Raw genomic sequence first — 27,747 nt, forward strand, 5'->3', positions numbered from 1 at the left:
TTATTAATGATTAGCAACTTAAGCCCTAGGGTGGCAAAGAATCCTCATCTCTCTACTCCAAAAAGTCCAAGGGAGCAAGCTTGGAGGAAATGCTGGGTTCAACTTGAAGCCCTTCCACAGACATTAAGTCGGTAAGTCACTTCTCTTGGTGTTGAGATGAAGACCTCCAAGACTCTTTTCTGTATAACAACTGACAATTTTTATATACTCCCCAACCCCAAGTTTCCTCATATGATAAAAATTAAATTGAAAAATGTAAAAATCCGTATTAACAAGACTGACAAAAGTGAGGGAGAAGAGGCAGGAAGCCGAAGCTTTGTATCTGATTATCCATATGCTTTAAAACTAGCTAGTGGAGACAGTAGCAGCTATGGAAGATAATTCCAAGAAATAGGCACTCTTGTGAGGTGTTTAAAAGCAAAATGTTGCAGGTCAGACTGGCTTGTGAACAAATATCATCTCTTTCATTTACCAACTGGGTGACCTGGAGGAAGAGGGTCAGTAATATCTCCATCTGGAGTTGATGTAGACTTGGCTGGTGCAGTAGTTTATAAGAGTGACTATAATAATTATTTCTATTATACCAATGGCTAGGGTGGCTTTGGTCCAAGAAAGCATCTGGAGAAATGCTGCATCAAGATCCAGTGAGTTGGTGTGAAATTTAACCAAGCTAAAACAGCTAGGAATAGAAGAGGAAATGGAGAGATGAGACAATGGGACAGTCACCAGGGTCAGCAGAAGATGGTAGGTGAGCTGAAGGCAGTGGGAAGGAGGGAATCAGGGAGTCCTTAAGGCCAGAATGGAGAAGGTACAACTTTTTGTGGCAGCTGCAACTTCACAGATGTGTGGGAGGATGCTATTAGAACACTCCCTGCCTTTAAACTAATCATCTCTACTGAAAGCTGATCCTTAGTGTGGTTCTCTATGAACACTGCTTTGGACCAGAAACTTCTCAGAGTGCAATATATAGTTTCTGACCCAGATAAGCAGCACAGTTTTTTAGTGGAAAATAAAGAGAACTGTTAAAACAAAAGGGATTTACTTGGAGTAAAGCCAAGGTGTAGAAAGGCTACGAGACTGATTGGAAAGGCATATTTAAGAGATCATGAGACTGCATTTTCTGTGTTGTGCTACTTGAGCCTGTTCTTGGCTCACCAGTTGGTGCCTTGGAATTTTCCTCTAGATTACTTCTCTTTCCTCTAGTTACAGCCCCAGGTTGTGGGAAGGGTCAGCAGGGCTTGAATCCAGCGTTTTAAGTCAGTGAAATATTTTGAGGTTACCATGACAGTAGGTGTCTGTCATGGTGAGGTGGGTAGACCAGACCTGCTGGCAAGAGAAGATGTAACATACTGGTTCGCTTGGAGATAGGGTGTACAAGCTGTGTGCAGGTGGTAGACTGTCATGTGAAGCCTTAGATAGCTTTAAAAAGTATTAATATTTTCAAAAATCAGGAGACAAATGGGAATATCAGTATGAAATCAGGGGACCTTGACCTGTCTGTGGAGACTGGAGATCATACTGATGAATAGAGGCAGTGACAATGCAGATGCAGGGCTGGGTATGAAGGATGTCATCTTAGCAAGAGTAGCTATACTTTGCAGAGGAAGTCACATCATTGCAAAGGAAATCAGTGGGAAGTGAAGTCTGACTCATGTTTCAGGGTTTTCATGCCTGAAAAGCATTCATTGCTATATGTATATATACATATACTAATGTATATATACTATATGTATATAGTAATGAATGTAGTATACATACTACATATCTATTTCTATATGTTTATGTAAGTTTGTGTCTTTGTGTCTTTGTGGATGTAGATATGTAGTGTGTACACATACAAACAAGCCCCCCCACACACACACTTAGATGAACATTGTTTGATAAATTTCTTAAGTCCAGGAAGTTCATAAACAATAAATTAAGCCCAAATTTGTAGCTTAGACTTTTTTTTTTTTTTTTTTTTTTTTGGTGTTAAAGCTCCTATTATGGCCAATTCCAAGCTACCATCATGACATTATTGAATTCAGAATTGGGGAGAGTTGCACAAAAATTCAGAGTTGCACAAAACAATGCAGTTTGACCCATCTTTGTCATTTGGTAAAATATCTCCCAGACAATCTTTGAATATAGAATCAGGGCAATTTCCCTAGAAACAGAAGACCTATTTTTAAAATGTCCTGGCCACACCATGGAATTAGAATGCCCAATGGCAAGATCTGAAGAGACATTAATACTACACTTATCATATGATCCAGGTATTCCACTTCTAAGTGTTTATCTAAGAGAAATGAAAGCACATGTCTATACAAAGACCTGTACATGAATTTTCGCTGCAGCTTTATTTGTAATGGCAAAAAACTGCAAACAACGCAATTTTTAATCAAAAGGTAAATAAATGGATGAACAAATTGTGATACAGCTATGGAGTGGAATATTACTCAGTAATTAGAAGGATTGAACTATTTTATATGTACGACAACATGGATAAATTTTAAAATAATTATACTGATTGAAATAAACCAGGAGAAAGGTGAGTACATATTTTATAATTCCTGATATGGTTTTGGCTGTGTCCCCACCCAGATCTCACCTTGAATTGTGGTCCCCATAAAAGTCAAGTGTCAAAGGTGGGGCCAGGTGGGGCCAGGAATCATGGGGGCAGTTTCCCCTATACTGTTCTCATGGTAGTGAAGAAGTCTCATGAGAGCTGAAGATTTTATAAATGGGAGTTCCCCTGCACAAGCTCTCTTGCTTGCTGCCATGTAAGATGTAGCTTTGCTGTTTCTTTGCCTTTTGCCATGAGTGTGAGACCTCCCCAGCCATGTGAAACTGTGAGTCCATTACACCTCTTTTTCTTTATAAATTACCCGGTCTTGGGAATGTCCTTATGTCCCTCCTCTCTTGGTGAAAATATACCTCTGAATAATAAAACTTCTACTATAAAGAGATACTAAGAAGTTATTCCTTAGTTTGCAACAATGATATCAGGCCAGTTCTGGTTAAGTACTAGTGCTTAGATATTTAGGAAGATTTAATTTATTAAGCTGACAAGTTTGGTTTATTAGTGGTAGAAGCAGTTACATATTTTGAGACGTTTTCTTTAAGAGAGTCAAATTTAATAATATGAGCAGTAAACATAGCACAAATATTACAATTCTACATATAGTAACACATAAAAATCTCCTTGGGCATTGAAGATCCTAGTATTGTAATACAGTAATGGTTCTTTTTAGTTGTCTTATATGCAAAAAGGTCACAATCTCCATGTTAGTTATTTCTAGAAATCTGTAGACACATCATCAACCTATGGACAATAATAATATGAGATTTGAATGTTATCTTCTCATTATGCAAATTTGGTCCCCAATTATGTGACACACATCGATACAGTGAGTCAAATGAGGAAGCAGTATGGGTGTTGTCAAGGGCAGTAGAAGCCAGGTTCTCAGGTGCAGGTAGAAGATTCCAGAGGAGCATAGCTCTGAGGTGACCCACTGCTGTGGTAGCTCCAGTGATGATGACAATGAACTACAGCTTTTATTTACTGGGTGTCTGGCAATGTTCTAGGTATATGCAATCTGTTTCAGCTGACAGCATTTTTTTGATGAAGATGTTATTGTTATTAACAACAGATGAGGAAACTGAAACACACAAATGTGCTCCTAGTGGCACTTGGCACAGTAAGTCATGAACCTGAATTTGAACTTGGGAATACTTAACTTCAAAGTCATTGCTCATAAGCTGGCACACCGAGAGCACTCTAGATCCTAATAAATAAACAATTCCAAACCTTAGGTGCAGTATGCCTGTTGTGTTGAGCCAAGAAGGGATAATGAACTTCCCTGTCCCCAACCAGATGGAATGGGCCAGCTTTTGCTTCCTTGGTGCCCCGGTTTAAATATTTCAAAGGGAAGTCCCTTTCTCTCAACTGATGCATGTAAATTACATGTCTCCCTGATAGGTGGAAACCATTCACCTGGAGAGGAGAAACACAATGGCCACCAAGACAGAGTTGAGTCCCACAGCAAGGGAGAGTAAGAATGCACAAGATATGCAAGTGGATGAGGTACTGATCCCCAGGAAAGGTAAATTCGACCTCAAATGCTTGGTTTTAGGATTTTACAGTGAATTATTTTTGTCAATGTATTACTATAAAAATGAATTTGTGATTTTTACGTTCTTTAATTCTTTTTACAAATCCAGTGAAATTAACATATTTTGCAAATATGAAGGAAATAAATATTACTAAAAAGAAGCATTTTATTTTTGACAGTTACCTTTCAATCTTTATCTATCGAATCTTTACGTTCTTGATAATTGCTAATGAATTGTCTACACATAGGATTGTGTGTCCTGCTTGTGATTGCATGTAATATTTTAAATGTAACTGTACTGCTTAATTTAAAAAAGAAAAACCAATTATAGATACTTCAAAAAACAAGAAATAAAAAGGTTTTCATCAGCTTAATTCGACTATAATTTAATTTTATTGCCTTCATTTTGCATAGTTCTACACTTTATGTATTGTGTTGTATATTTTTTAACTCGACAGCATATACTTTTCCATATTGATTTATTAGATTCATAAAGTGTGAATCTCTTTGTGAATCTTATAAAGCAATATGGATTCTTAAAGGATACGTATTATATTCCAACATAGCCAATAGATGAAGTATTATTTAGCTGAAAAACCTTCTTGCGACTGGATATTTAATTTGTGGAACTTTCTTTTGTTACTCAGCTATTATATCTATATATGAACTATATATGTTACTTAGGTTATTAGATGCTTATGAACTGTGTATGTAAGTTATTATATATATGATGATAAATGAACATTATTCAACACAACACTAGTCCACATTGGAATTATTTCTTCAGGGTTTATTCCCAAGAAATGAAAATTGTGAGGCAAACAGTTTACATATTTCATTTCCTTTGTTCACTGCAGAGACCTTAGTTTTTAATCCAAACAAAAATAAAATCACAGGGAGGATTTTGAGCAGAAGAGGAGGTGATTTTATTTATGGTATGATGAGGATACTCCTACTGCTGTATTGAGAATAGATTAGAAGCAAGGAACCAAGCTGAAGGTTACTGCAAAAATTCAGGCAGGAGATACTGATAGCTAGAACCACATGAAATTAGCTTTTAGTCAAAAAATAACAGTGGCCCTTGTGAGAAGTTGTTGGATTCTATACACATTTGGAATATGAAGACAATACTACATTCCAGATCAAGGATTGCAAAGTGTTTGGAAGAATAAGATTTCTATCAACGGAGCTGGGAAAGACTCTGGGTAGAAGTTTTGAGGTGGTAGGGCTCAAGAGTTTAGTTTCGGACCTATTCAGTTTGATCTGTTAATCGGTTGATCAATTGAGTTTTAGTGGAACAAAAATAATGATGTATCAATGGTGCCTTCAGTTTGACAAAATGCAGTGTTATTGTATCATATCTATACTTTATTTTAATTTAAAACATGCTATTGTACCAATAGTATTTTCCACTTATGTAACCAATTATCTTAGCAGTACTAACTACATGATCTAATTTTCTCTCATTAATTGCCACAACACTCTTTACACATTGCATGATTCTTTTGGATGTTTTTCTATTGTTCCTTATATTTTTCTGAGTATTCTTATTCTTCAATACAATAATGTCTTATCATTTTACTCTCATGATAAATTTTGTAATGCAAATATCTTTCAATACTTACCCCCCAAAATTCTTGTATAGTCATTCAACTAGGCTTTATTATTTTTTTGCCAACTGTACTCATTTTCTATTTCTGCATGCATATTATCATAAACATAGTAACCTGAAACAGCACACATTTATTATCTTACAGTTTCTGTGGCTCAGAGCTCCAGGCGTGGCTTGGCTTAAGTGGTTCTTCTTCTCTGGGTCTCACAAGGCTACAATTGAGTGGTTAAGTTGCATTCTCATCTACAGGATAGACTAGGGAAGAGCCCACTTCCAGTTGGAAAAATTCATTTTCTTATAACTGTATGACTGAAGGCTCTGGCTGTTTGCTGGATTTTGACTGAAGGCCATTCTCGGGTCTTAGAGGATGTTCATGGTTCCTTATCATGTGAGGTTCTCCAACTTTCTGCTTACTTCACCAAGCCCACATGAAGAGTGTTTATCTTTAGTCTGCTAAGATGGAGTCTTATATAACATAATGTAATCATGGGAGTGACATCCCATCACCTTTGCCATATTCTGTTGGATACAAGCAAGTGAAAGTTCCTGGCCCCATAAAAGGGAAGGGAATTATATAAAGGTGAGAATACCATGAGGTGGTAATCACTGGGGCCACCTTAAGGTCTGTCTGTCACATCAAATTAAGAAACAAGCTTCCTGGATTTTGAGTACAGTAGTACTGAATTCATTAATAAAACCTCTCACGTTCAAAAACCTATGATTTCATGGTGTCAGTGCCCTCTTCCAGTAGTTTAACAGAATATCCTCAGGTGCTTCTTAATTTACACTTTCTCACATGCATACAGACCCACACATTCTCGTATAGCTAGGGGTGATCACAAAAAATTTAACAGACAGCACACCACTGGCACCAATCTATTGGAGTAGGCACAACTGTGTTCATTCAGAATGGATACAGGACAAAATAACTTTTAAGGATACAAATAGTGGCCTGCAGGAAATACTTAACATCTGGCAAGCACCAGACTAAACCTGTTAAATACACTCTCTAGTTAATCTTTCAGCATTCTCATGAGGCAAATGTTCAACTTCCTCATTTGTAAGCCATTAGTCTCCTGGTTTGCTGATACCCTTTTTGGTAGCCTTTGGTGCCTAGGATCCCAAAGGAACTTGAGAAAATCAGAGGCCACAAAAACTCACAAATTATTAGTTGATTTGAATGATAGAGGAAGTCACCACCAGCACTGAATCAGATTAAAAAAAAACAAAACCCTTACAAAGATGTTATATTTGAGTTCATTCACTACAAAGACTTGTATTCCATCAATAGAAGATAGCATAGCCATAAGGGGAATCCTCCTTTGTTAATCTCACGGCACCTCTTTATCCCACATCACAGAGCCACATAAACCCTACAGCTGGGTGCACATGGATTGTATTAATCACAGAGGTATTCTCATGGAGTCATCTTGGACAAAACAGAAACCACCATACATATGTGCTACAGTGGTTAACAGCATAGACACCTGAGCTACATTGTGAGCTGGTCTCTCTGTGCCTGTGTTTCTTCATCTGTAAAATAGTAGCAATAGCTGCCTCATAGTGTTATTGTGAGGATTTGACATCATGTTACACGACCTATCAGGAATATCTGAAGTACCTACTGACTCCCTCTTCCCTGAAACTCTTGTCCCCTTGGCTTCCAGGACACCACACTCTTCTGGTTTTCTTCTTATCCCACCACCCATTCCTTTTCACAGAGTTAGTCTTTGGTTTTCTTCTCTATTTATTTCCATACCCCAAGTTTTATGGCTTTAAGTATCTTCTGTAGGTTATTAACTCCCAATGTTATGCCTCAACTCCTACTTCTCTTCTAAACTTAAGAACTGTATATCCAACATGCTCAACACCTTCTCTTTGGTGCCTAAGAAGCATCTCTGTTTTAACATGTCCAGTAATAAGCTCTTGACCACCCCACCTTACAAACCTGCTCCTTCCAAAGACCTTTCTTCCTAGGAAAGTAGAACTTCATTCTTCTTGTTGTTTAGAACAACAAGCTCTCCAATTCCCCTTCTCCTTGCCTTCCACCCACCTGTAAAACTGAAACTCTCATTTGGTGTTTGTTCCACTCTGGGATTTATCTGGGGTCTGACCACATCTCAGCTACTGCCATGACCCTAATCCAAGATAGCTTCACTTCTCTTCTGAATTATTGCAATAGCTTCCTAACTGCACTTCCTCTCTATCGTTTTGTTCTCATTTCTGCAGCCAAAGAGATCCTTTCAAAATGTAAGTCACATCATGTTCCACTTTTGCTGAAAACCCTCCAGTGGCCCCCGTCTCACTCAAAGTAAAAGCCAAAGTACCTGCAACGGCCCACATATCTTGAACAATTCAGGCCCCATTATCTAGCTTTCCTAACATCTCTTCTGGTACCCCTGGCTCACTCCATTCTGTCATAGTCCCCTCTTTTTGATTCTTTGAACATACCAGGCACTCTCCAACCAGCCCCAGGGCTGTTCTCTCTACTTGGTATGTTCTTTCCCCAGATGTCTGCATGACCACCTCTCTGGTATGTCATTGGGATGTCCCCCATTTCTTGCTTTATTTTCTCTACAGCATTTATCACCTTCTAACACATTATTTGATTTACTGTTTGTGTTTCATATTTTGTGCTTCTCTCTGGAATGTGAGGTCCCCAAACACAGGGCTATTTGTGTGCTACGTTTGCTGCTACACTTCTAGGGCCCAGTATTGTAGGTGATTGATAAGTGTTTTGTTCAATGATTGACTGAAGATGTCAAATCTGGACTGGAGGACATGGTCTAGAACAGTGATCAATCCAGCTCCCTGCTATTTCCGTTGCATTGAATAGATGTATCCATGCAGGCATAGGGTGAACCGGACAATCCCAGGCTTGCACTGCTAAAGTAGTTGCATGGCAGGAAAGTAGACAGCTTCCAGGCAGGCTGGAGAAGATACAGAGCTACACATGCTCAATTTATTTACCCAGTCTCATTGATCGAAGTCCCTTTTCTTCCCACGCAGAAAAAAGTGAAAGGGTTGGAGAGAGTTTCAAAGAGCTACTCTGCCTGAATTCCTAGTGTAAAAAGTCTGAGCCCAGATAAATACGGCTTCTTGGCTCATACATTTTATTTGCCCTTCAAATTAGACTGTTTGTTGTGTTCTGCCAGGATACCTTCTACTCACTTAATATAATGCTGCAAGACTTTTAAAGAAGTTGAGTAGAGACCTAACCTTTGAAACTTTTATACCATTCAATCTCATCTAACTGATTTTTTTTCCTGGATTTTAACTTCTGAAGAGTTCTTTAATTTCAACCACAAATGCTGATTTCCCTATGTTTTACATTTTTTGGACAATTTAGCCAGGATATGGAAAAGGGAGAATGAGATTTCTACATTTAAGTTGCCATCTTTCCTAGCTGTACACATACAGATTATTTGAATGCTGTGCTCCTTTCTTTTTCCACTATTTTTCACTTTATTTTTTCATAGTTTGTGGGCATCAGTTTCTCTAATGAGATAATCTTCCTAGGAGTTTAATCTCAAAAATTAAGTGAAAATATATCTTCAATGTTTTAAGATGTGAATGGAATACATCTATACCAATGGACAACTCTCTTCAAAGTGTAACTTACATTTCATTTACATACATAAAATTTATGCATATTATACATAACATATAGTGCATTATGTATAACAATACATGTCATATATAAATTATATGCTTTATATTTATATATAATTATACATACAAATTATATGTAATATATTATAAATTATATGCAGCAATTTAAATATGTGCACATATTCATATGTATATATTTTCCTTTCATATATATGTGTTACATACACACACACACACACACACATATATGTATAAGCATTTACTTGTGAGTAAGTTCATCAACCGTAGAACACAATGACCTAGGAATGGGAGGGACAAAATTTTAGGATGAACAGAATCCCTGAGATCAAGTTAGGCTCTACAAAGCTGTGGTATAAAACGTCCTTTAGCTCAACTCAGTGATCTCCTCCTTTTGTATCTTTCTTTCCTAAAGCCAACAGAAGTGTCATTTAAGTAATGATTTAAATCTTTAGGTGATCAGATACTTTTTAAATCATATCTTGTGAAAAACTAATGCTAGCTCAATTTTAAAAAGCACTAATATGATGTCATAATATTTCCAGTTCCAAGTTTATGTTCTGCTCGTTATGGAATAGCCCTTGTCTTACATTTCTGCAACTTTACAACGATAGCACAAAATGTCATCATGAACATCACCATGGTAGCCATGGTCAACAGCACAAGCCCTCAATCCCAGTTCAATGGCTCCTCTGAGGGACTGCCTGTTGACTCATTTGGTAACCTAAATAAAGCCCCAGAGAGTCTTTCTGCAAAGGTAAGCAACACAAGATATAAATTTGTGCTTTTCTTTTTGCTGTTTGTTTGCTTGGATAATTATTTTTCTAGAGTATGTATGTTTAAAAACTTTAATGGAGAAAATAGTGATTTGAAAGCAAGTAAAAGGTCTAAAGAAGCTTTTTAGGGTATGTGAGAATCTTTTTGTGTAAGGTTTACTACAGCATTCTCTGTTTCTCTAAGGCTCCTGTGTATGACTGGTCTCCTCAAATCCAAGGCATCATCTTTGGTGCTGTTGGTTATGGTGGCATACTGACAATGGCTCCCAGTGGATACTTGGCTGGAAGAGTAGGAACAAAGCGAGTGGTTGGCATTTCTTTGTTTGCAACTTCATTTCTCACTCTATGCATCCCTCTGGCTGCTGACTTTGGAATAGTCTTCCTCATTGTAACTCGAATAGTCCAGGGCCTAAGCCAGGTACCCAATATTTTATAAATCTGAGTTGGATATTAATTTTGACATGGCACCACACGTTAAGAACTCTAATCATTTTAATTTCAGTGCTCAGTAATTGGGGGTCAGTTTGCAATTTGGGAAAAGTGGGGCCCTCCACATGAACGAAGCAGACTCTGCAGCATTGCTTTATCAGGTAAGGTCATGTACTCCAAATGGGAACACTACAATCCAACATTCTACCACTGGGTTCCTTGACAGCTTTTCATTGCATGGTTCCTCATCATCTGCTCAATGTCAATGAAGTATTTTTAAATTAAAAAGACTGGTCCTTTGTCTATGACATGATTTTCAGTTATTTTCCCTAAGATGTCATTTGTGGCATGACTTTGCCTACACTATGACTTGGAGCATTTAAAAAACATTTTTATGTGGTCAAATTGATCATTTTTATGGCATTGGATTTTGAATCATAGATGGAAAGGTTATAAAAAAACTCCGTTCATGTTTTTTTTTTCTTCAGCTTGTATGGCTTTATCTTTATATATTAATTCCTGACATTTGGGAGTTTATACTATTATTTATTGGAAGGTAAAGATTCAACTTAATCTTCTTTGGAGTTGCTCTCAATTGTCCTGAGAACTTCTTTCTGATAATTATCTGCCTGGACACTGTGCTCTGAATGAATATTCTGGAGGAAGAAGTCTAAGTTATACGGGGGAAGTGTGGAAAATGGACAGTGTATGGTTAAGAAACAGGAGATTGCTACAGTGGGTGCTAGGTGAGAAAAAAAGGGTAACTCTCCTGGTAATTTATGAGTACCAAGAAGACAGGGACCCTTCAAGTCCAGAAAAAAAGCTATACACACACCCTGACTAACAGCACACTCTAAAACCCTCACAATTCTGGAGGATTAGTCTCTGCCATTTGCAACTTGGACTAAGAAAATTCACTTTGTTTATCACACTGAGGGATTATCTCAGAATACAGCACAAGAAAATCAAGAGATGGAAAGCATGAAAGAAAAGTTAAAAGACTTGGACTGAAGACAGTGATCTTATAGAAAGTAGCAACTCCCTTTCCTCTCACTTCTGAGTATATAGAGATCGAACAACCAGAACAGGTCAAATGACGGTACCTAGAAGAATCTCAGTAGCCTACAAAGGGTGCAGGTTCCAGAAGTTTTCTCATCTTTGGTGTTGAAGGACTCTTTCAGAGGCTCCAGGCGGGTGATCCTTTCCGGCCTCCCAACCTGGTTAGAGAGCATAGAGCCCATGGTTGTCTGAAGGCACCCAACAGAAAGCCACTGGAGAATCCCATCAGCAGGTGGAGTGAGCTGAACCTGCCTGCTTTCCTCAGTAGATCTTATAAAAACTGCCATTTCTGATTATCCCGGGGCTCCTCTGCAGGCTGTACTGGTGGATGGAATTACTCAGCTCATAAGGTTGGCGTAGGACTACTGCAGAAGGCACCTGCCTTTAGTGGAAGGGCTCAAGTATTGCCAGCCTCTAGGACATGGTGTACTGTATCTTCTAAGGGAGCCTAAAAAGGTGCACCTATTATAGATAGGAAACTTTGCAGCCACTTAAGGAGTTTAGTAACTTAAGGGACTGAGCAGACCAAACAGAACTGGTAGTTCATATCTAAGGCAGGTTTTAATAGGTGATAAGAAAAATTAACCCAAACACCTTTAAATCTAAAAATAATGCAATATCATACAGCAGTGAAAATGAAGAAACTGTAGCTGCATGAAACAACATAGATTAATCTCAGAAACACAAATGTTGTATGAATAAAGCACGTCTATCATGGAGGAAAATGCCTTGATACCTTGGTAGCCTAAGGTACACTACCAGACAAACTATCCCAGAGGTCATAGACCAGATAGGCTCACAGACCACATTAGGTGCTGTAATTGCAGTGTTACGTCAATTTAAAACACAGGGTAAAAAGTAAGGGGGAGGAGTGGAAATGGGATATGTTAACCCATGTAAGATAGAGTACAAGCAGGCAGAAGCATGACCTGAATCAAGTGTGCAGAATGTTCAAGTGTTCAAACATTCTTTCTCTGTCTTTCTGCTGCACCAGCCTTACCACTGATGGTGTGGTTCTGAGAACCAGAGTTGAGGTTCAAACAGGGGTGTCTAGAGGAAAGGCATCAGGGCCAATAACATGCATTTGCTGTATGGGAAAAACACAAGGATGAGTGCTGCTGGCCACAGGTCCATTCCCTAACGAACTAAGTGCCATGGCTTTGTGTTTCTTGAGCACGTGGAGACAGAATGGGTATCTCCAGTGGGTGCTGAATTAGGCCCGGACAAATATTGAGTCAGCAGTGCTGTGCTGTTAAACAGGCTTTTTAGGGGAGAAAGTAAGCTCATTTATAGTATTTATCAGTTTCTGTGCTCTAAAAACTCCCACCATAGCTGATTTCAAGATTCAGTCAAGTCACTGAATGAAGAGTTGGGAAGAGATGGCTACATTTGAATTTCACAAGCTTCAGTGCTTCCCTGATTGAGTGCCTCTAAACCTCCATGAATGTTCAGAGACTCATGTTTAAAATCATTGCCTGACTAATATTATTTGTCTCTTAGTCTTCATATCCCTTTATATCTATGTTCAAAGATAAACATGGTATTCTTAGTAAATTATTTATCTTTAATTTACATAGTTTATGAATTTTGTCTATCTCTCAAATTACTGACTTTGTTATAATCAATACCCAACACATCTTATGACATTTGAATAATCTCTTATAAGGTGAATTTATTTATTTTCTATGGTAGAAATGAATATTCTCATATAATACAGCAAACACATTACAGTGTCTTAGAAAAAGACATCCTGGATGATACAACTTTAATGAAGCCCAAAACATAAAAACAAAACAAATACACTTTAGTTATGAACGTATATACGATACAGCTCACACACAGGTTGATACATGTGATATCAACCTATGGTAGATGCGAATGTATGTATATGTATTTGTGTGTGTGTATTTAAGCATTAAATAAGTCAATGTAAATCAAGTATTAGCCATGAGCTGTTAGGCATCTGAATGGAGATTGGTTTATAGTTTGGAATTTGGTAGCGATATGAGAAAAAACAGGACATACTGAAAATTCCTCAGTATTTCAATAGAAATAGGATTTAAAACCCTGGTCCTGGACAAGACCACGTAGAGAAAGAACATAGATGGAGAAGAGGACAAAACCAAGGGAATAGCTGTGAGGCCTTCCAGCATTCAGGCCTTAGAAGAGAATGACAGGCCAGCAAAAGTTCTGAGAAACTTCCCATGAGGCAGTGGGAAAACAAGGTAGGTGTGTGTGACAGATGCCGCAAGACAACAGTCAGTCAGAGGTAAACGGCCAACTGTACCACACGCTGCTGGGCTTGAGCAAGTGGCCATGAGTCCAGCAGGATGGAAGTCACAAAAAATCTTAACAAGAACCATGTCAGTGTTTTGAGAGTGAAAATGGAGGTGTGTTGGGAATCGGCTGAGAAAAGAACAAGAAGAAAGAGAATGGAGACAGTTAGCACAGCCTTTTGGGAAGTTTTGCCTTGAAGAGAGGCAGAGAAATGTCAAAGTGCATGGAGGGGGTTCTGAAGGGTTTGTTTTGTTTTTAGCATGAGCCACAGGAAGCTATATTTGCATGTGGATGGGAAAGATTCAAGAGTTGAAGAGGGAAGTGAGGATGCAGGGAGAGAATGCATACTCTTAGGAGTCCAAGCCTGGGGTAGATTGGAGGAGACGGGGTCCAGAGGATAAGAAGGGACCTGGCTTTGGATGGATGAAATGCAGGAACCTGTTCCCCATTATAGTCAAAGCAAAGGCAGAGAGTTCAAGGAAAAGATGCAAATTTGGTAGACTTAGTGGTAGAAAAAGGTGCTGTTTTCCATCTCCATGTATCTGTGGCCTGGGGTCAGGCAGTCTCATTTCCAACACCAACTTCCCGTTATTAACAATGTGACCTTTGGCAAGTTATTTAAGTTTTCTCTCTATTTACTCAATTATAAATCTGACTACTAGTGCTTAAATGAGGCAACACAAGTAAATAAGAGACTTTTTTTTTTTTTTTTTAATGTTATGAGGTGGGAAAAGATCTTCTAAACTAAAGAATAAATGTAGCGGTCATTATAGAGGAGAATCAGAGATCCGGCTTCGTAAAAACTTACAGCTGAATTACAAAACACAACATTAAAAAGGTTAAAGATGGGAGGATAATTGCAGCCAGCATACAGGCAAAGGATCATTCACAATACATAAAGATTCTGTAAATTAAGGGAAAATTAAACAAGCAAAAGAAACAAAGATAAGAAGATTATGAACAGACAGTTCACAGAAGAAATAAAAAATGATAGCTAAAGATAGAAAAAAATGTGCAACTTTACTATGAAAAAGGAAATTAAAATGGGGTACTCTTTATTATTTATTCTTTTTTTTGGAAGTAAGGTCTCCCTTTGCCACCCAGGCTAGAGTGCAGTGGCATGATCTCAGCTCACTGCAGCCTTGAACTCCTAGGCTCTAGTGATTCTCCTGCATCAGATTCCTGAATAGCTAAAACTACAGTCAGACACCACCATGCTTGGATAATTTTTTACTTTTTGTTTTTTGTAGAGACAGGATATTACTTATTGCCCAGGCTGGACTTGAACTCCTGGCCTCAACTGATCTTCCCACCTCAGCCTCCCAAAGTGCTGGGATTACAGGCATCAGCCACCACTCCCAGCTCTCTTTTTCATTAATATTGGAAAAATAATTTTTTTTTTCCTGAGACGGAGTCTCACTCTGTCGCCCAGGCTGGAGTGCAGTGGCGCGATCTCGGCTCACTGCAACCTCCGCCTCCTGGGTTCAAGCGATTCCCCTGCCTCAGCCTCCCGAGTACCTGGGATTACAGGCATCCCCCACAACACCCAGCTAAGTTTTTGTATTTTTAGTAGAGGCAGGATTTCACCATGTTGGCAGGCTGGTCTCGAACTCCTGACCTCCTGATTTGCCTGCCTCGGCCTCCCAAAGTGCTGGGATTACAAGCGTGAGCCACTGCACCGGGCCGGAAAGGCAATTTTTAAAAACTTTGATATACCTAATGTAAATGACGAGTTAATGGGTGCAGCACACCAACATGGCACATGTATGCATATGTAACAAACCTGCACTTTGTGCACATATACCCTAGAACTTAAAGTATAATAAATAAAAAATAAAATGTAAAAATGAAAAAAAAAAAAAACCTTTTATAGGCATGATGGCTCATGCCTATAATCCAGTGCTTTGGGAGGCCAAGATGGAAGGATTACTTGAGGTCAGGAGTTTGAGGCCAGCCTGAGTAACATAGCAAGATTCCCATCTCTATAAAGAATTTTTTTAAGTTAGCCAAGTGTGGTGACATGCACCTGTCTTTCCATTACTTGGAGGTTGAGGTGGAAGGATTGCTTGAGCATGGGAGTTTGAGATTACAGTAATCTGTGATTGCACCATGTAATAAATCTCCAGCCTGAGTGACAGAGCAAGACCCTGTCTCAAACAACAAAAAAAAACAAGAAACAACAACAAGGAAAAACCTTTGAGGATATTAAATGCTGTCAAAGAGACGAGGAAAAAAAAAAAAAACAAGATTTTTGGCAATTTAATTTGGTACACCCTTCTAGTAAGGTATTTTGTCAGTATTTACCAAAATTTAAAATGCTCATAGCCTTTGATCTAGACTTTGACCTGGCAAGTCCACTTCTGATATTCTATTGCACAGAAAGAAATTATGTCTATGTTCAGAGTAACTACGTAGAATCTACAATGACATAAAAATGCTTACCAGACTAATTGTTGAATAAAAAGTGAAGTCCCAAAACAATAGAAACATTATGATCCTGTTTTTTTAAAAATGATAATACTTATACACATATATAGTATTTGACAGCTTAATATTAATGTTCATCTGGAAAATAAAAAATACAATCACCTGGAAATGTTTGAAAAGGTGATAAAAAGGGAACATGCCCTACCATATTAGAACATTCTGAAAAGCTATACAAGTTAAAAGAGTTATTAGCACATTTATAGAAAAATCTATCTTTCTGCCTACATACTACATAAATGCATTTATCAGGAGGATGACTATGTGTAGATATATATTATTTATGTGTACAGAAAAGAAAAGGTATGCAATTACGTATTATATAATACATTGTTACTAATGGTTAATTTTAGAGAGAAGAATGAATGGCTGGGAAGGCAGATGAGAGTAACTTTGGCTCCTTATAGTAGTTTACTTTTACAATAAGCATATATAACTTGTGTAATTACAAGAACTTGAAAGGAAGTATGACAGTCATCTGCTATGTTATAGGGAACTGCCAGAAAAATGTGCTCTAAGGAGAACATATGAAATTATATGTTCTTAAATCATAAATTTGAAGTTTGTGCATTCTAATATGCTCGTCTCCTTATGGTTTAGTGCTACTGCTCTATAATATGTCATCTATCAATCTGTATGTGTTTGCCAGGAAGAAGTCTAGAGTCCCACAGCTTACTTTCTGTCTCTTTGCAGGAATGTTACTGGGATGCTTTTCTGCCATCCTCATAGGTGGCTTCATTAGTGAAACCCTTGGGTGGCCTTTTGTCTTCTATATCTTTGGTAAGCTACTATCTCCCAGTTCTCAGACTTTCATATGCAGAAAGATTCTCCTCAGTAAGTATATTTGTGTATAGTTTTCCAGACAAAATGAGTCAAGACAGATAAATCCTAGAAAACAAAATATCTTAATCTAAGGGAATAATTAGCCAATGCCATAAAAAAATTGGAAGTTCTCCTGCCTATTATAAAGTGCTATTAACCTACCATATTGTATTATTATCACACGGTAATCAGGCATACTCTGCTGCCATTGCAGGCAGTAGGGGATAGGCTTGCAGTTCAGTGGTAAGACACGGAAGGAAGAAATCCAGAGAGTTAGGTGCTGCTCTCGGTTTTGTCTCAGATTAAGCATAGGAGCAAAGCATCCTGAGTGAGGCTCAAGTTTCTTAGAGAGGAGAAAACATGAAACACCAAGAGGATGAATTTTGCCAACCTCAGCATTTGTCCCAAAGCCTTCCATTTAGTTATTAGAAATCAAGAAAGAACTGCTCCCTCCATAACTTCCACTTCAGTAGCTTTTACATTCTACTTTCAAAGCTTTCATTAGTTTGCATTTATTCGTTTATACATTTATCTCCCCTTCTGGGCAGTGAGCTCTTTGAGGGCAGAGATAGAGTCCTGTTGGTTCTTGGGACTGTACAGAGTCCAGGGAACAAAGATGTTAGTTACCATGGAAACATTAATCATGAGAAAACTGGGGGGATATATTAATATCAGACAAGAATGGCTTCAGAACAAGGAATATTACCAATTCACAAGAAGACATAATAATCTGAAATGTACATACTACCTAATGACAGAGCTTCACAATACATGAAGCAAAAACTGATCGAAGAGTAAGGAGAAATTGACAAATCCACAATTAAAGATGGAGGCCTCAATATTCTTCTCTCAATAATCAATAGAATAAGAACACAGATTAAGTACATTTTATTCAACAACAGTAGAGTACTTACTGTTTTCAAGTGTGCTTCAAACATTCACCAGGATAGACAATTTATGGCCTACAAAAATGAGATTGAACAAATTTAAATGAGTTAAAATGATAGAAAATATTTTCTTTGAACATAATAGAATTAAACTAGAAATAGTAACAGAAAGCCTCTGGAAATACCACAAATATTTAAAAAGTTAGCAACATACTTCCAATGAGTTAAAGAAAAAGACACAAGGGAAAGTTTTTAATTGAATTGAATGAAAATGAAAAATCAATATCTCAAATTTTGTAGGATGTAATTAAAACAATGCTTAGAGAGAAACTTTTAACATTAAATGTTTATATTAGAAAAGATGGTTCTCAAATTAATGATCTAAGCTTATGTCTTAAAATAACTAGAAAAAGAAGATTTAAGTAAACCTAAATCAAACTGAAGGAAGAAAATAACAAAAGTACATGTATAAATTAATGGATTTAAACCAAAAAAGAGGTTGTGTTCAATCTAAAATTGGTTATTTGAAAAGACCAATAGCATTGACTAATCTTTAGCCAGATGGAGAGAGAGAGAGAGAGAAAGAGAGAGAAACAAAGAGAGAGAGAGAGAAATGAAAGAAAAATAACCAATATCAAGAATGAAAAAGAGGACTTTAATGTAGGCAGGGGAAAATCATTGGTGAAGACTGAAGACAGTGCCTGCACTCACAGAGAATCAGAGATAGTACCCATTTTCATAAGACAGACTGAAAAAATCATAATTCATGGGTCATTGGATGGAATACTCATAAATGTTATTCCTCAGTAGTGAGAAATTATTAGCCTTAGAGGGAGTACTGCTGTGGATCTCTTTAACAAATGGTGATGGCAAGACCTAAAAGGGGCAAACTATTTCCACATAACTTAATCATACCCCAAAACAAAGCTTAAACAGATTTATAGGAATACAAAACTCTCTGGCACCCAGCAGGATATAATTCATAATGTCTGGCTCCAACCATAGATTACCAGACGTGAAGAAAAGCAGAAAAATACAACTTATAAGGAAGAGAATAATGAACTGATCAAAACTAACCCAGAGCTGACAGAGATTTTAGAATTAGTAAACAAGGGCATTGAAATAGTTACTATAGCTATATTATAGCATAAGTCTGTATGTTCAGAAAGTTAAGTGGAGGCATAGTAAATATAAAGAAGACCCAATAAAACTTATAGAGATGAAAAGTACAATATCTGAGATGAAAAATGCACTGAATGGAGTTAATGACAGATTAGATACAATAAAATGAAAGATTAATGAACTTAAAAACAGCAATATAAATCATTCAAAATGCACGACACAGAGAAAATTATAATATTAAAATGAGAACATTAGTAAGTTGTGGAGTGTCCAAAATAGAGGAGTAGGATGGGAGAACAACAACAACATTTCTCAAAAATATTTGAAGAAACAATGGCCAAAAATTTTCCAAATTGGATGAAAACTATAAATTCACAGATCCAAAAAGGTCAATGAACCTCAAGCACAAGAAACATGAAGAAAACTACATCAAGTTACATTCTAATCAAATGACTCAAAACCAGAAATAAAAAGAAAATCTTAGAGTAGCCAAAGCTAAAAGATGTGTTATAGAGAGAGGAGCAAAGATAATGCTGAATGCAGCATTCCTTCCTGTTAGAAGCAGTGCAAGAGAGAAGGCAGTGGAACAACATCTTTAAAGTAGTGCAAGAAAACAAACCAAAAAAAAAAAAAAAAAGAAAAGAAAAAAATCTGTCAACCTAGAATTCTAGACCCAATGAAAAAAACTGTTTCAAAAACAAATGCAAAATAGAGATATTTTCAGATGTAGAAAAACTGAAATAATTAGAAATGTCAATTAAAGAGAACAGTACCATTTTCAATGGCATAAAATATATTCAACATAGGGATAAAACCTGCCAAGAGATGTGAGGGCTGTGCACTGAAAACTACATTTTTATGGAAATGCAAAGATTCTAGAATAGCCAAACACCTTTGAAAATAAACTACAAAGTTGTAGGACTAACATTACCTGATGTCAAGACATATTATAAAGTTATAGTCTTTAAGACAGTGTGGTACTGGCATAAAGACTGGCAAATAGATCAGTGGAACAAAATAGAATCATAGACTCATGATTCTATTTACTTCATATAAAGTAAACTGAACTGATCTCTGAGAAAAGTTCAATATATAAAGGATAGTCTCTTTAACAGAAAGTGCTCAAAAATTGGATATCCACATGCAAAAAAAATGAACTTCCATCCATACCTTGGATCATATATAAAAACTAAACCAAAATGAATCCCAGACCTAAATATAAAACCTGAAATTATCCTTCTAGAAGAAGACATAGGAGATAATCTTTCTTATTTAAGCAATGATTTCCTAAATATGACACCAAAAGCATGATTCATAAAATTAATTGATAAATTGGATTTCATCAAAGTTAAAAATGTATCCTCATCAAAAAGCATTGTTAGGATAATAAAAAGACAAGCTGATCCCAGGAGAAAATAATTGCAAAACACATGTATAATAAGGACTTTTATTCAGAATGAGTAAATAATTCTCAAAACTCAATAATAAAAAAACCAAAAACAAATTGGGCAAAAACCCTTCACCAAAAAAAGATAGATAGAGGGAAAATAGGCACATGAAAAGATGCTCAACTCATCCTCAGTTATTTAAGAAATACAAATAAAAACCATGAGGTATCTCTACATACCTATCAGAATGGCTAATATTAAAAATATTGAGATATCAAGTATAGTGCCACTTCTAGGCTCTGTAATTTCCACACACACACAAATAAACAGGAAATGTAAAATGGGCGAATTGTTTAAGAAATGGAAAAGGGATATAATGAACATGAGCTTTTCCTAGAACTTATGTCAGAAAATATCCCAACTAAAAGAAATTCACCCAAAAAGCAGAAAACAGCCCATTTACCAAATGTACCCTGTGCCTACAGGAGGTGTTGGCTGTGTCTGCTGCCTTCTCTGGTTTATTGTGATTTATGATGACCCCACTTCCTATCCATGGATAAGCACCTCAGAAAAAGAATACATCACATCCTCCTTGAAACAGCAGGTACATACAAAGACACCAACACTTTCCTGAGACCTTGTATCTGAATTTTCTTGAGACCTTATATCTGTATTTTTAAGGGTGACTAAGTGTGTGAGTATCTCTTGGATTTGCCATTCTGACAGTAAATTTGTTTTCAGGTCAGGTCTTCTCAGCAGCCTCTTCCCATCAAAGCTGTGCTCAGATCTCTACCCATTTGGTCCATATGTTTAGGCTGTTTCAGCCATCAATGGTTAGTTAGCACAATGGTTGTATACATACCAACTTACATCAGCTCTGTGTACCATATTAACATCAGAGACGTGAGTATGTTTCCTTCCCTTCCTTTCTCCTGCTTGCATGGCTGACCAATTACTCTGCCCTCACTAATCATTCCACTTAGAGAAATGTATTTCTTATTACCAAAAATAATCTAATATTTAATATTCATGCCAGTAGCTTTTTTGCGGTATGATTTAAGAGGTTACTGATTTTCCTAAGAAAGTATGATTTCAGAGCGTCAGTATTATTAGTAGTAATTTATCAACAAAAGTTGTGGTCTCACTGCCTTTATTATGGTAATTTACTCAATCTTTTCTCTTTAGAATGGACTTCTATCTGCCCTTCCTTTTATTGTTGCCTGGGTCATAGGCATAGTGGGAGGCTATCTAGCAGATTTCCTTCTAACCAAAAATTTTAGACTCATCACTGTGAGGAAAATTGCCACAATTTTAGGTAAGAACAGAGCCTGAGGGTCAGATAATTCGCATAGCATACAACAGCCAAAGAGTGCATCTCACTGTTTAATTTGTTTGTTCTTCATTCCCTAGGAAATCTTCCTGCTTCAGCACTCATTGTGTCTCTGCCCTACCTCAATTCCAGCTATATCACAGCAACTGCCTTGCTGACGCTCTCATGTGCATTAAGCACATTGTGTCAGTCAGGGATTTATATCAATGTCTTAGATATTGCTCCAAGGTAGGACTCTGTTCCCCACTCTCAGTTTCACATTTTCTTTAAAAGATTTAGCTTTCAGCTTTCTGGGATCCCCAAATTTAGGAAATGAATAAACCATAGGGAAGGACCACAGATAGACCTGTGGCCATTTTTTTCAGGGATGTTGAGGGAGGGGTATTGATTTGTCTTCATCCCTCTCCTTGAATATACATAGTGCAAGTCCTTTTTGATATAATTGTCTAATTATAACTAAATATAATTGTAAAATGTAATTGAGTTATAGATTCATTCATAGATCAGGGCTGAAGGATACTGTCAAACATCTCTGGATCTAGACTGGAACATTCCTGTCACCCACAGGCATTCCAGTTTTCTCATGGGAGCATCAAGGGGATTTTCGAGCATGGCACCTGTCATTGTACCCACTGTCAGTGGATTTCTTCTTAGTCAGGTACAATTTTTTTGTCATGAAGGACTCCAAAAATGCTCTGCTAAATCCATTTATAAAGGTAATAGCATGTATTCAAATATTGAAAAATAAAGTTAAATTGTGGGTAATTTGTCATTAAGATGAACCTGGTAAAGAAAAATATAGGATCATTTCTTTGGTGACCTAAAACCTGGTTCATTCTCAAGAAAAGAACTAAATATCGATTGCTATCTTTGAAACTGAAACCACACAGTTGCATAGGTGTCTTGGGATAATGATTCCATGCATAACTGCCAACCTGCTATGTTTCTGGCAATACTTTTAATTTGTATCCAGTATCTACAAGGAAGTTAAGTTTATGAAACACAAACAAACCCTTTAAAGAGTGATCAAAGAACATGAACAGATTCTTTTCAAAAGAAGACATATACGTTCTTTTTTTGAGAATTGTCTATTCATGTCTTTAGCCCACTTTTTGATGGGACTGTTTATTTTTGTCTTGCTAACTTATTTGAGCTTGTTGTAAATTCTGGATATTAGTCCTTTGTCAGACGTATAGATTGTGAAAATTTTCCCCCAGTCTGTGGGTTGTCTGTTAATTCTGCTGACTGTTCCTTTTGCTGTGCAAAAGCTCTTTAGTTTAATTAAGTCCCAGCTATTTATTTTTGTTTTTATTGCATTTGCTTTTGGGTTCTTGGTCATGAAATCCTTGCCTAAGCCAATGTCTAGAAGGGTTTTTCTGATGTTATCTTCTAGAATTTTTATAGTTTCAGGTCTTAGATTTAAGTCCTTGATCCATCTTGAGCTGATTTTTGTATAAGGTGAGAGATGAGAATCCAGTTTCATTCTCCTACATGTGGCTTGCCAATTATCCCAGCACCATTTGTTGAATAGGATGTTCCTTCCCCACCAGATGTCCAACAAAGATATGAAAAAATGCTCAGCATCACTAATGAGCAGGGAAATGCAAATCAAAACCACAATGCAATATTACCTTACTCCTGCAAGGTTGTCCATAATAAAAAAATCAAAAAATAATAGATGTTGGCCTGGATGTGGTGAACAGGGAACACTTCTACACTGTTGGTAGGAATGTAAACTAGTACAACCAGCATGGAAAACAGTGTGGATATTCCTTAAAAAACTAAAAGTAGAACTATTGTTTGATCCAGCCATCCCACTACTGGGTATCTACCCAGAGAAAAGAAGTCATTATACAAAAAAGATAGTTGCACACACGTTTATGGCAGCACAATTCACAATTGCAAAAATATGCAACCAACCCAAATGCCCACCAATCAATGAGTGGATAAAGAAACTGTGGTGTATACATAAATATATGATATATATATATGATGGAATACTACTCAGCCATAAAAAGGAATGGATTAATGGCATTCACAGCAATCTGATGGGATTGGAGATTATTATTCTAAGTGAAGTAACTCAGGAATGGAAAACCAAACATCACACATTCTCACTTATAAGTGAGAACTAAACTATGAGGATGCGAAGGCATACGAGTGACACAATGGACTCTGAGGACTCAGGGTGAAGGTGTGGGAAGAGGATAAGGGTTAAAAGACTACAAATCAGGTTCAGTGTATACTGATTGGGTGATGGGTGCACCAAAATCTCACATATCACCACTAAAGAACTTACTCATGTAACCAAATATCACCTGTTCCCCAAAAACCTATGGAAATAAAAAAATTTAAAAAACAATAATAAAATAAAATAAAAATTTTTAAAAAGAAGACATATATGCAGCCAACAAAGGTATGAAAAAAGCTAAATATCACTGATCATTAGAGACATGCAAATCAAAACCAAAATGAGATCATCTCACAGCAGTCAGAATATCTATTATTAAAAAGACAAAAAATAAAAAATGCTGGAGAGGTTACAGAGGAAAGGGAACACTTACACACTGTTGGTGGGAGTGTAAATCAGTTCAACCATTGCGGAAAGCAGTGTGGCGATTCCTCAAAGAGCTAAAAACAGATCTTCCATTCTACCCAGCAATTCCTTTACTGGATATATACCCAAAAGAATGTAAATTGTTTTACCATAAAGACACATGAACACTTACGTTCTTTGCAGCACTATTCACAATAGAAAAGACATGGAATCAACATAAATGGCCATCAATGACAGATTGGATAAAGAAAATATGGTACATATACACCATCAAATACTATGCAGAATGAGATCATATCTTTTGCAGGAAAATGGATGGTGCTGGAGGCCATTATCCTTAGCAAACTAACACAGGAACAGAAAACCAAATACCACATGTTCTCACTTATAAGTAAAAGACAAAGGATGAGAATTCATGGACACAAGGAGGGGAACAACAGACACTGGATCTTACTTGAGAGTGAAGGGTGGGAGGAGGGAAAGAGTCAGAAAAAAAAAAAAAAAAAACTACTGGAGACTAGGCTTAGTACCTGGGTGATGAATTATCTGTACAACAACCCCCCATTACATGAGTTTACCTATATAACACACCTGCATATGTGCCTCTGAACGTAAAAGTTTTTCTTTTTTTTTTTTAGAAAAGAATATTTCCGGCCGGGCGCAGTGGCTCACGCTTGTAATCCTAGCACTTTGGGAGGCCGAGGCGGGTGGATCACGAGGTCAGGAGATCAAGACCATCCTGGCCAACACGATGAAACCCCGTCTCTACTAAAAATACAAAAAAATTATCCAGACATGGTGGTGCGCGCCTGTAGTCCCAGCTACTCAGGAGGCTGAGGCAGGAGAATTGCTTGAACCCGGGAGGTGGAGACTGCAGTGAGCCCAGATTGCGCCACTGCACTCCAGCCGGGGCAACAAAGTGAGACTCTGTCTCAAAACAAAAAAAAAAAAAGAAAGAAAAGAAAAGAATATTTCCATTACCCAGATGGTTATTTTGTGCTCCTTTCCAGTCAGTACCCCTCCTAGTTGTAACTAATTACCTTGACTTCTGTTTTCATAGATTATATTTTCCCATTCTTGCGTTTCATAGAAATGGAATCATACAGTACATACCCTAGCTTCTTTCGTCCATCATGTGTTTGAGATTCATCTGGTGGATGTTATAATAGTTTGTTCTTTTATATTGCTGTGTAGTGTCTCATTGTGTGGCTAATCACAATTTATCTATTGTACTCTTATGAACATTTGACTTGTTTCCAGTTTTTGGCTATTATCAATAAGGCTGCTATGAACATTGTTTTCTTTTCACTAGAATAACAGTGTTTTGGTTTCATTGCATTCATTATGGTTGCTTTTCATTAAAGGCAAGTAATTCTGGTTATCTATTTCAAATAGTGATAAAATAGTTCCTTTTAAAATTTAATTGATTTAAAAAGCAAAATTTCTAGAAAATTATAAATAATTATACATTTAAAAATTTTCATTTGCATAATCATGCCAAAAAGGCGATAATGAAAGCAAACATTAAGTGTGTGATGTATGTATAGGTATTTCATATGCAGTAAACTCATTTAACTATTGATTCTCACATAAATTGTGAAAATGAAATGTTATTATTTTCATTTCCTAACAATTAAGCTGAAAATCTGTTAGCATAAGTCTTTCCACATTGAGGATGAACAATCAGAATTCTTCAAACTTAAACATGTATAGCTCAAAAGCCCATAATCTTCTCACAATTCCAGCACAACATAAGAAGAATCTTGAAAGGATTCTCAGCATAGCTTACATAGTCAAGATTCATGCAAAAGAGAACATGTACGGCACTTGGATAAATAGTGACAAATGCATTTATCTAGGTTAACCACAAAGTTCCCCAAATACCCTTTATGAAGAACACTCTGAATGTATTTTGAAATCCTTTCCATTTAACTATCGAGTCACTTTCAAGAAATGAATTTCTACATGGAAACACAGCAGTGAATGTTGTCATCTGAACTATTAATATGTTTCATAGAAAAATATGAAAGGGGTAATACAGACTCGGGATTTTGTGTCTCCAGGACCCTGAGTTTGGGTGGAGGAATGTCTTCTTTTTGCTGTTTGCCATTAACCTGTCAGGACTAATCTTCTACCTCATATTTGGAGAAGCAGATGTCCAAGACTGGGCTAAAGAGAGAAAACTCACTCGTTTGTGAAGGTAAAGGATAATGATTTTATGTATGGTTATAGCCATAGAAGCAGCTGAAGTTTTAAATTCTATGTCATTTTCCTTTCTTAGTTATCCCACCTTGGATGGAAAAGTCATTAGGCACCGTGTGGCATAAAATAGAAGGCTTCCGCGATGAAAATATCAGTGAAAAGAATTTTGTTTCCTGTGGCTCTTTTCAATTATAAGACCAGTTCGTTATTTTGTTCAGATCTTTTTTTGAGATGAATGTAAGATGAATAAAAATTCAAATAAAATGATAACTAAGAATGCAGTTGTCATCTTCATAGAATTAACAATGGATTAAGAGGGCTTGCTGTATGTTAGATTCCAGTACTGGATACAAGAAACAATGTTTTAAAACTTTTAATCCAGGGTGACAACCTCACTAGGGCAATGATTTTTCCTGTTTGTGGAAATTAATACTACTTTCTATTTATTGGGTTGGGTATTGTCCATGTGCTCTTCCCTGTGTGTCCTCCATTTATCTCCATGCTGCTCAGGCTCCAAGAGGCTGACCCATATGGATTGTATCCTGTACTCCCTTGTCCACTGGCTTCTGCTAGATTTTTGAGGGAGATAGGTAGAGTCAGTGGGTGTTTATCTCTGACAGTCTCTCTTTTGGGGTGTGCAGAAGGCTGAGCTTTCTATTGCAGTTCACAGCTCCAGGAAGGCAGCCGTTTCCATATGTTCTAATAACTTCCCTCTTCCTTGTCCAGTCTTTTTTATTTGCCTTTATTTGGCAAGCTCTAGGGTTCTCCAGAATCCCTTGTGGTTTCCCTACCACCTGCCTATCCTGTGTAAATTCTCGTTTTCAACAATGCTCACAAATTACCCAGTGTAAGTCTGTCATTTTTCTTCTTCTGGGATCCAAATAAGTCAGTGGTTCAATTACTTATAAATCTCAAATATGAATGAATTTGTATTTTTGTAAAATGATAATGTGTAGGTGTTGGTGGGGGACCATGGTCTGGATTGACCCCTGTTTTGATTTCTACCATGTAGAATAAAGATTAGAGGCATCGAGTCATTTCATATAGAGGCAATGTGATAGACAATAGTTCTGAGTGA

General features: G+C 37.0%; 1 protein-coding gene across 3 annotated transcripts; it reads left to right on the forward strand.

Annotated features, from left to right (window-relative positions):
• Positions 1-27,179, forward strand: LOC105482566 (solute carrier family 17 member 3). 3 transcript variants are annotated; one of them, XM_011742745.3, is made up of 13 exons: positions 1-131; positions 3,962-4,085; positions 9,882-10,093; positions 10,297-10,530; positions 10,615-10,702; positions 17,055-17,141; positions 21,066-21,184; positions 21,322-21,483; positions 21,766-21,895; positions 21,991-22,138; positions 22,478-22,568; positions 26,531-26,667; positions 26,749-27,179. In XM_011742745.3, exons 2-12 carry the CDS (start codon positions 3,995-3,997, stop codon positions 26,663-26,665), a joined length of 1,497 nt encoding a protein of 498 aa, XP_011741047.1. In that variant the 5' UTR covers positions 1-131; positions 3,962-3,994; the 3' UTR covers positions 26,666-26,667; positions 26,749-27,179. The 3 variants fall into 3 exon arrangements, with proteins under 3 accessions (XP_011741047.1, XP_011741048.1, XP_011741046.1); XM_011742744.3 differs by lacking the exon at positions 1-131 and adding an exon at positions 599-744 and having other exon boundaries at positions 26,749-26,960; XM_011742746.3 differs by lacking the exons at positions 1-131; positions 21,766-21,895 and adding an exon at positions 598-744 and having other exon boundaries at positions 21,322-21,413; positions 22,043-22,138; positions 26,749-26,960.
• Positions 27,180-27,747: the final 568 nt, after the last annotated feature.

Source organism: Macaca nemestrina, chromosome 5, assembly GCF_043159975.1.
Source record: "Macaca nemestrina isolate mMacNem1 chromosome 5, mMacNem.hap1, whole genome shotgun sequence".
NCBI classification, from domain to species: domain Eukaryota; kingdom Metazoa; phylum Chordata; class Mammalia; order Primates; family Cercopithecidae; genus Macaca; species Macaca nemestrina.

Bases quoted from the DNA above. Each gene is read 5' to 3' on its own strand.
- LOC105482566 (XM_011742744.3), top strand. From the start codon at position 706: ATGAGACAATGGGACAGTCACCAGGGTCAGCAGAAGATG. The intron at 10,094-10,296 runs GTAAGCAACACA...TGTTTCTCTAAG, and splicing joins CAGAGAGTCTTTCTGCAAAG to GCTCCTGTGTATGACTGGTC. The intron at 10,703-17,054 runs GTAAGGTCATGT...GTCTCTTTGCAG, and splicing joins CTGCAGCATTGCTTTATCAG to GAATGTTACTGGGATGCTTT.